General features: G+C 39.9%; 1 protein-coding gene across 2 annotated transcripts in view; it reads right to left on the bottom strand.

Annotated features, from left to right (window-relative positions):
* Positions 1-12,296, bottom strand: part of VWA8 (von Willebrand factor A domain containing 8) — a 400,056-nt gene that overhangs the window by 216,490 nt on the left and 171,270 nt on the right. For both annotated transcript variants that reach the window (XM_079778511.1, XM_079778510.1), the window contains one exon: positions 7,403-7,509. In XM_079778511.1, the coding sequence (XP_079634637.1) occupies positions 7,403-7,509 (107 nt within the window). The remainder of the gene's footprint in view (positions 1-7,402; positions 7,510-12,296) is intronic.

Genomic DNA, 12,296 nt, shown 5'->3' on the forward strand with positions numbered 1-12,296 from the left:
GGTTCACAATAGCCACAAAGAAAATCCCATTGCTCTTTTGTATCTTGAAAAATAGGACAACTATTAGTAGGTCACAAAGGCTCAGAAGGTGGGGGTTTAGGGAAGAACTATCCCAGAACAATTAATATCCATATTACTTTCTCCTGGTTTTCTGTATTAAAACAATACTGGTCTCATAAGTACTGAAATTACTGAAGTTCCCTACTTATAAGAAAAGCAGTGTAGAGTTGGTAACTGAAGCCATGAAATTGATGAGAAAGGAATCTGATTGTCTCAGTATTAAAATCTGATTAAGTCTCTCTCTTTTGCTTAAATTGGCTCCTCATTTTGTATCTAATATATGCTGCAGATATCTTTCTAGATTGTCACTTGCTTTTTTTCCTCAAAGCGGTTTATGTATTTTTTGATATTTAGAATATTTTCCTTTTACTTGTCAAATTAAGCAACATTTTCTTTCAGAGTTTCTTTCTTCAAGAGAAAATTGAGAAATTTTTTTCCCTCCTTCAAGAACAGATGAGTATTCCTTAATGTTTATCTTGGAGGTTTTTATTTTAAAATGCTTTCAGATACACCATGGAGCTAGAATTTTAAGAAGGCTTGGAGTAGGGTGATATCAATGTATTGTCCCTTCAGGATCACTTTAAAGAATAAAAAGAGACATTATCAATATTTGTGCTGGGACAACATGCAAACCAAGGTATATGGTTACCTTAGTTCCAAAGGAGTCCTAGAACACTCTTTTAATCTGGTTCTAGTGATAATGTGGTCTGGAGACCTCTTCCTTCTGACTAAGATGATAATTCAATACCAACTTCCAGATAACATTAAATTCTCCCAGAAATAAATGGGCTAATCTGCATAAATAGATAGAAAAATTGGAATAAGCACCTGTATAGCCAGGTAAAAAGGCAATGTAAATAAATGAAAAATAACCCAAGCTATATCTATACTCTACTTTTTCTCATGTCCTTCTACTCACGCTTCATTACATCAAACTAGATTATTCAAATCAAATATTAGCTAAGGCTCAGGTAACTGCCTACATCATTCTTCTCTTAATCTATTGGCCTACTTAGTACCACAGACAATTGCTTAAATTTCTCCTCTCCAAGTTCTGTCTCTTCAGATTACTTCCTATCTCTCTAAAATTCCTGTCCATCGTCTTCTGAATTGGTTCTTCTTGTAGTAATTCCTTAAATTCTCCCTATGTTCCTTCATCTGTTCTCTCTCCATCTTTTTACATGCTTTCTTGGGGTGAGGGGGTCATAGGGTAGGGCACAGCAGATTGTGTCTATTGTAACATGGCACCCACTTGAGGACCAAGGGAGGCCGTGTGCAGAGTTGGGGAGCCCCACTCCAGTAACTGAAGAGCTACTTCAGACCCTACTCTCCTAACTCCTTTTTCATCCATTCCATCGCTTCAGCTACCAACTCTACACTGATCTTCAACAGCAAGACTTTTTGACTCAACTCCAGCCCTGTACTTCTGAGTAACTCTCGAACTACTATGTTATTTCCCAGTCTCCTCAAACTCATTATATCCAAAACTCGACTCATTACTTTCTTCTAAAGTCATTCTTTATCCTGTATCTTTTATCCTGATTAATATTATCATTTTCTACTACCTGGCTCCTCCCATATCAAGAGTCAATTAAACACCAAGTCTAAGCTATTGAGCCACCAAAAAGTCAAGTGTATTTATCCTTTCCTTTTTATCCCCACAGTTTTTATTCAGGTTTTTATGATCTTTGGCCTAGATTTTTTTTAATTTAAATTTAATAAATCTTTATTGTTCAGATTATTACAATTGTTTCTCCTTTTTCCCCCCCATATCTCCCCACCACCCGGTTCCCACCCCCCCTCTGCCCTTACCTCCCCCCTGCTGTCCTTATCCATAGGTGTATGATTTTTGTCCAGTCTCTTCCCGTACCCCCCACACAGACACCCCTTTCCCCCTGAGAATTATCAATCCACTCCCATTCTATGCCTCTGATTCTATTAAGTTCACCAGTTTATTCTGTTCCTCAGATTTTTAATTCACTTGACTTTTAGATTCACTTGTTGATAGACATGTATTTGTTGTTCATAATTTTTATCTTTACTTTTTTCTTCTTTTTCCTCTTTTTAAAGAATACCTTTCAGCATTTCATATAATACTGGTTTGGTGGTGGTGAACTTCTTTAGCTTTTTCTTATCTGTGAAGCTCTTTATCTGACCTTCAATTCTGAATGATAACTTTGCTGGGTAGAGTAGTCTTGGTTGTAGGTTCTTGCTATTCATCACTTTGAATATTTCTTGCCACTCCCATCTGGCCTGCATAGTTTCTGTTGAGAAATCAGCCAACAATCGTATGGGTGCTCCCTTGTAGGTAACTAACTGTTTTTCTCTTGCTTCTTGTAAGATTCTCTCTGTCTTTTGCCCTTGGCATTTTAATTATAATGTGTCTTGGTGTGGTCCTCTTTGGATTCCTTTTGTTTGGGGTTCTGTGTGCTTCCTGGACTTGTAAGTCTATTTCTTTCATCAGGTGGGGGAAGTTTTCTGTCATTATTTCTTCAAATAGGTTTTCAACGTCTTGCTCTCTCTCTTCTTCTGGCACCCCCATAATTTGGATGTTGGTACGCTTGAAGTTGTCCCTGAGGCTTCTTACACTATCTTCAACTTTCTGAATTCTCTTCTCTTCTTGCTTCTCTGGAGGAGTGTCCTTTGCCTCTTTGTATTCCAAATCTTTGAGTTGATTCTTGCATTCCTCTAGTCTACTGTTGGGTCTCTGTATAATATTTTTTATTCCAGTCAGTGTATGTTTAATTTCTAGTTGGTCCTTTTTCATATCCTCGAGAGTCTCATTAAATTTATCGGCCTTTTCCATGAAATTCTTGAAAAACCTTATAACCGTGGTTTTGAACTCTATGTCCATTCATTTGTTCTCCTCCATTTCTTTCGTTTGGAATTTGTTTCCTTGCCTCCTCATTTTCGCTGCTTCCCTGAGTTGGTTGGGTAGCTTTGTGTACCAGGTGTCCTATTGGTTCAACGGGTCAGCCTCCCAGTTACCTGAGGTGGACACACTTGGTGTACCCTTTTGTGGACTGTGTGTACAGCCTTGTTGTAGTTAAGTCTTGATTGTTGTTGGTGTCACTGGGAGGAATTGACCTCCAGGCCAATTGGCTGTGAGGACCCGCTGTGTCTATAATGGAAGAATTGCTATGCTGGAGACACGTTTATGGGGCAGGATTGTTCCAATAGGGCTTTGGTGCTCACTGAGTCTGCCTCTTGAATGTGTCCCTTATGAGAGTGGTTGAAATCTGGTGTCGTCTCACACCGACCACTAGATACACTAGTGTCTGGATCTCCAATGGGGTGCAGGTCAGCTACTGTCTGAGGGCCCCCAGCAGCAGCTACAGCAAGAACTAAAGTTTTCTCCTCTTTGCTTGGGCGGTTTTGGAGCAGTCTGACTGGAGCTGCAGTTAATTTGGTTAAACTGCCACAGAACAGGCCATTTATATGCAAAAGCCGCTGTGTGGAGCCTGGGCGGGTTTGTAGAATGTGCGGGGCGGGGTCTCAGGGCATCACTAGGCTAGGGCGTGGCAAACGGCGATGGCTGTCATCAGCTGTCTCTGCCTTTCCGTGTTTCCAAGTCCCCACATCCTGCGCCGCAGTAAACAATGATTGCTGGGCGCACCTCTGCGAAAAAGTCACTCTCACTTTCCGACCTGATGGCCGAGAGTCCAGCTTCTCCCCGTAGGCGACTGGGTCCCCCGCGTGTCCCCAGAAACTGATTTCAGAGTGATCGGGAGCTTGTCTCCCTTTGGGTTGAAGAAAAGCCACGCGCCCAGTCGCCTGCCACCAGCCTGATTCGCGCGCCTCCGTACCTCAGCTTTTCAGCGTTTGTGCTCCTTTCTCTTCTTAGTTGTAAATTAGCCAGCTTTCCCGTGGTTCTGGGTGGTAGACGTTTTGTCTTTTAGTTGTATTTTTGAAATTGTTGTGCGAGGCAGCAGGTTAGTTGTTTAACTTTGACGCCATCTTGGTTCCTCCTGGCCTAGATTTTTATAAGCCAATTTGGCTTCTCTAACTTAAGTCTCTCCGTGAGCCAACATGCTCTCTACAGTACAAGCATACCTCATTTTTTTTTTTTTTTTTTTTTTGCATTTCACTTAATCACACTTCACAGATTTTGCATTTTTTTTACAAATTGAAGGTAAGACCCTCCATCAGCAAAAGGACTACGACTTGCTTTATTGGTATATACTTTGTTGCGGTGGTCTGGAACCAAACCCACAATATCTCTGAGGTATGCCTATACTGAATGTCACTTCGTTTTTCAAAATCATGTTACTTATCTCTTCAAAATTCCCTAAAAGACTCCTAATACCTTAGAATCAAAGGTCACTCCTTAACTTATTTAGTCTCAGTCTCATCTCCTACCACTCTCCTTCTCCTACAATGTGTTCTTCTAGTCATGGGCATAATTTAAAATAGCTTTTTCTTTATTTTTAAAATTTTCCACCAGACCATGTGCTTCTGGGGGGAGAATCTTTGTCTTTTATCTCACACAAAGTTCTACTGACTCTACCTCCTAAATAGCCCTGCAATGTATCCTTTCTACTCTGTCCCCACTGTTACTGCCTTTGTTTACTAGTAGATCCTTCATGACTTTCACCTGAACTATTACAACAGCCTCCTAGTCTCTCTCTGCCTTGGTTTCAACTTATAGACAACTTTAAAGAGTGAATGCAAAGCTAGCAAAAGTGGAAATGTGCTTAAAAACTTTCAGTGGCTTCCTCACTTCTGAATAGCAGCCAAATTCCTTAATTAGCAAGGTCCAGAAGATGTGACTCTTTCCTAACTCATCAGCCTCATCTCTTGTCACTCTTCTATTTGCAACCTCAGCTCTGTGCCAATGACAATTAATTATATGTAGCTCCCTAAATTGGCTACTCTCTCACATAGCCAAGTCTCTACAAATGCTAGTCTCTCTGCCTAAGAGACTCTCTCAACTTTGCCTGGTTAACTCATTTTTCATGATCATTTCAATCTGGGACCAGCCTCTCATCAATGCTACCATAGTAACCTGCATGCACTTCCATCATACTGTGAAGTAACTATGTGTACTTATATGTCTTTCTCCCCCCTTAACAGACCCAGCTCTGGAACTGTGTACATGTGTGTGCACACGACTGTGTGTGTGTGTGTGTGTGTGTGCGCGCACGCACGCATACATGTGTGTATTTTCATCTCAGTATTCTAATACCTTATGACAAGGCTTGACATATGGGAGACATTTTTTAACTTTTTCAGATCTGAAGCTCATTACGCTTATTAAAAGGCTATTAAACTCTCCTGTAATTTCTCTTCCTTAATGCTGCAAGTGTAATATTCCTTAATCACAGATTTAATGAAATAATATTCCTGATTATGAACACTTAAAATCTTATTCATCCTTTCATTAATTAGCTCAACAGATATTCAGCAGTCACTCTATGCCAGGCACTATGTTGTTTTCTAGAAATGTAGAAAAACACATTTAAAAAATCAGTTTCAACATAACGTGGTAATAGGACCACAGGGCATAGAACAAGAGGATATAGAAGCACCTAAATATTCAAGAAGCACTGAAGACTACTGCTTCAAAGATGGAGTGTGGCATCAAAGGAAACAGTAATGAATGCAACAAAAGCAAATTTAATCAAGACACTGTCCCTGGAATTGGTACAGCTAAACATTTTCATTAATAGTTAATTCGTAATGCTTTACGAAAAGAAGGTATGTTTGGAGCCAGGCTACAGAAAGTCCCTCAGAGCCACTGTGTAAAGTTCACAGCAGCCCTGCGGACCTCAATGTCTATGTCACAAGCACCATGGCAACAGACACTATGTTCAAAGACACATGGCCTTCCCTGCTACTGAATCTCCTACATTCTTGTATGCTGGCAAGTCTTTTAAACGTTTGCTACCATGGAGTTTTTCAAATTTTCACTTATATCAAAGTTTCCTAATTCTTTTTTCTTTATTCTTTTCTACTACATGGACAGAGTGTGATATCAATACTTCGAAATAGTATGTTTTCCTTACAATTATGTTTTTGTCTTTATTGACAGGGAAGATGTTTTCCTCCTCTGTGTCTTATAAGTAACTTTATTTTCTGTTCATTTGTCTAATGCTTACATAAGAACATTAATGCCCTGGAAAAAAGTAAAATCTATATTAGTTAACTGGCTACAGAATGAATAAAAAGCAGACTGGGTTATGCCTTTTGCTATGCTATAGATGATAACTAAAATTTTAACAGATTTCAAAATATTTCATTAATATTTTTATTGAGAAAGAAGAATTTGCCTAGATAACTTCTATGTTGTTAATATAACATAGGGATATAAATTATGACACTCATTGAACAACAAATAGAATTGGAAAGTGGCAGATAAAAGAAATTTTACTTCAATATCCCTAAATCCTTAATATAGTGAAAACAGTAGGTAGTTTTTCTAACATAATTTGTAAATGAAAGCTATTATTTACATGCAGATTAGTGACCAAATATTACAGAAAAATTTTAGTATGTGTTTTATTATAAAATAAATAACCAATTGACAAAAAATCTGGAAAGGAAAAACTTTTTATATTATGAGTGATTTTCTCTGGAAAAAATCTTATTAAAGTAAACATCTACAATAAAGCATTCTGTGTACACACTTATTTCTCTGTCTTAACAGAAGGACCATAATTATAGGTTTGCAAGTGGAAGCTGTCTACTGTTTTCCTTTAAAAAAAAAAAAGAAGAAGAAGAAGGAAAAGTAAAGGCTGAAAAAATATTAAAATTTTTCCAAAAAAGGAAAGGAATGTGAAGGAAAGAATGCATTGGACAGCTTCAGCCAGGTGGCTCAGTTGGTTAGAGTGTTGTGTACACCAAAAAGGTAGCAGGTTCTATTCTGGTCACGGCACATACCTAGGTTGTGGGTTTGAACCCTGATCGGAGACCATACAGGAGGCAACTGATCAATGTTTCACTCTCACATCGGTGTTTCTCTCTCTCTCTCTCCCTAAAAATTAATAAAACACATCCTCAGCTGAGGATAAGAAAACAAAAAAGAATGCATAGGACACATCCTTCTTTAAACTAAAGTTATTTAAACAATAGGAAAGCAAAATTAGAGGATATTAGTTCTACTTTGTTTTAAATTTAATAATATATCCATTTTATTTATCTGAATTTATTATACTCTACTCATAGCAGCAGCTCTTCCAACATTGTAATGCATTAATGGAAGATGTTTTTCAACACTTTACTTTGCATCATCTGAATTGAATTTAGCAAATTATAAAAATAATTAAACATTTTCACTTGAATCAGAATGAAGTACTACAATGTAAGTGGTGATTTATCCATGAATGCAAAGCAGGGATTTTACCTGAATGTTGTCGTAGAACAGAACATCAGGCACTTTCATTTTCTCGTGCGCATTATAGATTGGTGTACTAATAGCGCCAATTCTCAGAGAGCCAGATGTTATTTCACCTAAAAATTTCACACAGGACAGAGAATTACCTGCAGAATTGCCCTCATAGAAGTCAAATTCAGCCCATACAAAATGCAATACAGCGAATTTAATATCCTGTGGATTTGTCAAGGAATTTTAATTTAACATATAAAAGAAATAAGCTTTAAGGTGGTAATAAAAACCTTGAAGGTGTTTTACGCACTGGAGAGTTTTTAGCTTTACATAAAAAGCTTAAAGCTCTACAAAAAGCTTTCAATGATCGAAAATGTAATCCTATATAATAAAAGGGTAATATACAAATTGACCCTAACCGGGGACTGACCAGGACCAACCAGTCACTATGACATGCACTGATCACCAGGGGGCAGACACTCAACGCAGGAGCTGCCCCCTGGTGGTCAGTGCGCTCCCACAGGGGGAGCTCCGCTCAGCCACAAGCCAGGGTGAGGGCTGCGGGTGCAGCGGCGGTGGTGGGAGCCTCTCCCATCTCCTAAGCAGCTCTAAGGATGTCCAACTGATGGCGTAGGCCCACTCTTGGGGAGCGGGCCTAAGCTGGCAGGTGGATATCACCTGAGGGGTCCCAACCTACATCCTCTCAGGCTGAGGGACCCCCCTGAGCCTCTAGTAAAATATAATTAAAACAATGTATATAGCAAACAGCATATAGATAAAATTGAGAGGAGAAAACAAAACCCAGAACTCAGTCAAGTAACCTTAATAAGCTTGTTCAGTCAAGGACTATCACACATATATAAGCCAAATGCACATTCAAAAGCTCTGAAGTACTTGAATACAATTTTTTCAGAACCCACTCATTCAAAACCCCACATGAGAATCCCTTAGATAGCTAGTCAAAAATACAAATGAACCAATCCATGCCAGGCCTCCCAAATTACATTTTCAGAGAATATCCAGGAGATCTGTATTTTCAAATAAGCACCCCAGGTGCTACATAATTATTTTGTGATAATTATTATTGCAACTAGAGGCCCGTTGCACAAAATTCGTGCACGGAGAGGGGGGTGTCCCTCAGCCCAGCCTGCACCCTCTCCAATCTGGGACCCCTCAAGGGATGTCCGACTGCCCATTTAGGCCCGATCCTTCCAGGATCGGGCCTAAATGGGCAGTCGAACATCCCTCTCACAATCCAGGACTGCTGGCTCCCAACTGCTTGCCTGCCTGCCTTCCTGATTGCCCCTAACCGCTTCTGCCTGCCAGCCTGATCACACCCTAACCACTCCGCTGCCAGCCTGATTGATGCCTAACTGCTCCCCTGCCAGCCTGTTTGCCCCCAACTTCCCTCCTCTGCCAGCCTGGTCACCCTTAAATGCCCTCTCCTGCAGGGTTGATCGCCTCCAACTTCCCTCCCTTGCAGGCCTGGGTCCCTCTCAACTGCCCTCCCTTGCAGGCCGGGTGCCTCCCAACTGCCCTCCCCTGCTGGCCATCTTGTGGTGGCCATCTTGTGTCCACATGGGGCAGGATCTTTGACCACATGGGGAAATCCATATTGTGTGTTGGAGTGATGGTCAATCCGCATATTACTCTTTTATTAGATAGGATAGAGGCCTGGTGCAGGGGTGGGGGCCAGCTGGTTTGCCCTGAAGGGTGTCCCAGATCAGGATGGGGATTCCCTTGGGGCGTGGGGCGGCCTGAGCAAGGGGCCTGTGGTGGTTTACAGGCCAGCCACTCCCCCTGGCGACCCAAGAGGAGGCCCTGGTATCTGGAATTTATTTACCTTCTACAATTGAAACTTTGTAGCCTGGAGTGGAGCCAAGCCTCCTGCTTGCTCCGTGGCCAGCAGCCATTTCTGTTGGGGTTAATTCACCTTCTATAATTGAAACTTTGTAGCCTTAAGCGGAGGCCTGAGCCTGGCCAGGGTGTGCGGAAAGCTTTGCTTTCTCCATTGCCGAGGGCAACCCTGGCCTGCTCTCTCCAGCTCCGTGGCTGCCGCCATTTCTGTTAAGATTTGTTTACCTTCTATAATTGAAACTTTGTAGCTTGAGTGGAGGCTTAGGCCTAGCAAGGGCAGGCGGAAAGCTTGGCTTCCTCCGTTGCCTGGGAAACCTTGCTCTCTGTGGCTGTAGCCCTCTTGGTTGGGTTTATTTGCATACTCGTCCTTATTGGCTGGTGGGCGTGGCTGGTGGGCGTGGCTTAGGCGTAGCGAAGGTGCGGTCAATTTGCATATTACCCTTTTATTAGGTAGGATGTCTCTTATAGTTGGTCTAGAATAGAATCCTAGCTCCTTGAAGCCAGAAAACTAAATAGTAAGTTTCTTGAAGTCTTTCATGTATATTCCCTACAGTAACCAGACATATATGTTCACTGTCTAATGTATGCCAAGGTCAATAATAATAAACTGCCCAGCTGGTGTTGCTCAGTGGTTGAACATTGACCTATGAACCAGGAGGTCACGGTTAAATTCTGTTCAGGGCACATGCCTGTGTTGCAGGCTGGATCCCCAGTGTGGGGTGTGCAGGAGGAAGCCAATCAATGATTCTCTCTCATCACTGATGTTTCTATCTCTCTCTCCCCTCCTCTCTGAAATCAATAAAACTACATTTTATAAAAGATTAAAACATAATAATAACACTAATGGCAGTAGTTGTAGTAATTCTGATGATCACAATAATAGAAGCTATCATTCATTGAGAACCGTCTATGTGCCAGATCCAAAACTAGGAGCTTCAGCTTATTGTTTTCTCATATAATTTCATTTTATTTTCCTAATACTGAGATAAGAATTATGAAGAAGCTAAGAAAAACATTCTTAAGTAATTTACTTAAAATCTCCCAGCTAGAATGGATACAGCTAAAAATAGAACTAATATTCTTTCTGCCATGTGGGGTATGTTCAATCCTTTGACTCCAAATAATATTCCATCCTATGGAAATACCCTAGCAAGCAGGTAGACAATAATAATGCCTAAAATAACTGACCCATCTTTTCCCTCCCTACTTTTAATATGAAAGTTTCTATTTGTGTACTAAAGCATTTTAAAAGACAAGGTGAAAAAGCAACATTTGCGTCTATGGAGCACCGTGAACAATTTTAAGCTAAAAATAATTAAACTGTCACCCTGCTTAACCACTGCTGAGTGCTACACACTTGCCACAGCACAGTAGACCTCGTCTTTCAGTAGATCCTCACCATTTTCCTTTTAGCTACAAGTTCCATAGAGGAAAGAACTGTAAGCTGTCACTGAGGATTTTTTTTTTTTTTTTTTTTTTTTTTTTTTACTACCATCAGGTCTCTGAAATAGATCATAAAACTGTAAAATGAAAGACCAGGACTGTGGCAGTGAATTTACTATATACTTGTATGTTGAGATGACACACATAATTTCAGATTCAAACAATACCTGATATCATCTATGGTTTAGTTTATGGATATATTTACTTAGTACATTTAGGGCATTAGTACAATTTAATTCAATGAACCCATATTTATTGTTAAAATTTCAAGATAGAAAAGGGAAAGAATGGTGATACTATAGTTCCCTGGGAGAAATCTGGCTAACGATCTAAGAAATCTCAGAGGATGGCATTATTATGATAAATTTATCAAATCCTCAGACTGGTAGGCTCAAAACCTAATTTGTCCTCACAACAGAGGACAAATCTAACTCTCAGGAGATTATTAAAGACATAAATTCTGATCTATAAGTAATTTTTTATATATAAAACCAGAATTGCAAAGTATTACACTGCAATGAAAACTGCACCTTTCATATGGACTATATGACATACTGGTTGTCCTATCAGCATATTATCTAGAACAGGCGTCCTCAAACTACGGCCCGCAGGCCACATGCAGGTGTTTTTGCCGTTTTGTTTTTTTACTTCAAAATAAGATATGTGCAGTGTGCATAGGAATTTGTTCATAGTTTTTTTTAAACTATAGTCTGGCCCTCCAATGGTCTGAGGAACAGTGAACTGGCCCCCTGTTTAAAAAGTTTGAGGACCCCTGATCTAGAGGAAGACCTGGATAAAAAAAGCTAAATCCGCATCAGAATGTTGCTTTGTGAGCATGGTCCCTAAACAAAGAAAGTGAATTAACCCAGGTGGCATGGCTCAGTAATTGACCATTGACCTATGCACCAGGAGATCAAGGTTCAATTCCCAGTCAGGGCACATGCCAGGGTTGCAGGCTGAATCCCCAGTAGGGGGCGTGCAGGAGGCAGCTGATCAATGATTTTCTCTCATCATTGATGTTTTCTCTTTCTCCCTCTTCCTTCCTTACTGAAATCAATAAAATTATATTTTTTAAAAAGGAAAGTGAATTAAATGAATTTTCCAAAAGAACGAACATTAAAGATGAATGGAATCAGAGCAATCAAAAGTCTCTTGACTTAGGTCCCTTATCCTCTACACAAAGCTTAGATGGGGACTGCTAACACTACCCTGTTACCAAAACTAAACAATCTATAGTCTGAATGATGCAGTTTTTCATTATATGTGTTAAAAAATTCAATCAAATAACATAATGAGTCTAAAAAGTCTGAAAGTTATCCTGTCTCTGAACTGGCTCTGTGTATCTACACTCAAATCCATCAGTATGCAGTTTATCATTTTACTTTTGAAAAAGGAATCTTATTTTCTTAGTATCAAAGTCAGTGTATACCCAACAATTAAAAACACCTACTTCAAAGAAAACCACAATAGTTCCCTTTGGAGAATGGTCACACATTGGATGTTTTGATAAAACAGGTCATATTAATACCTCAAAAATCATAGAACCTTTCATTGTGCTCTAATTGAAGAATGAGGAACTTTCATAGGAAGAGCTAAATCTCCCCCCAATTCA

This window comes from Cnephaeus nilssonii (assembly GCF_951640355.1).
Source record: "Cnephaeus nilssonii genome assembly, chromosome: 8".
NCBI classification, from domain to species: domain Eukaryota; kingdom Metazoa; phylum Chordata; class Mammalia; order Chiroptera; family Vespertilionidae; genus Cnephaeus; species Cnephaeus nilssonii.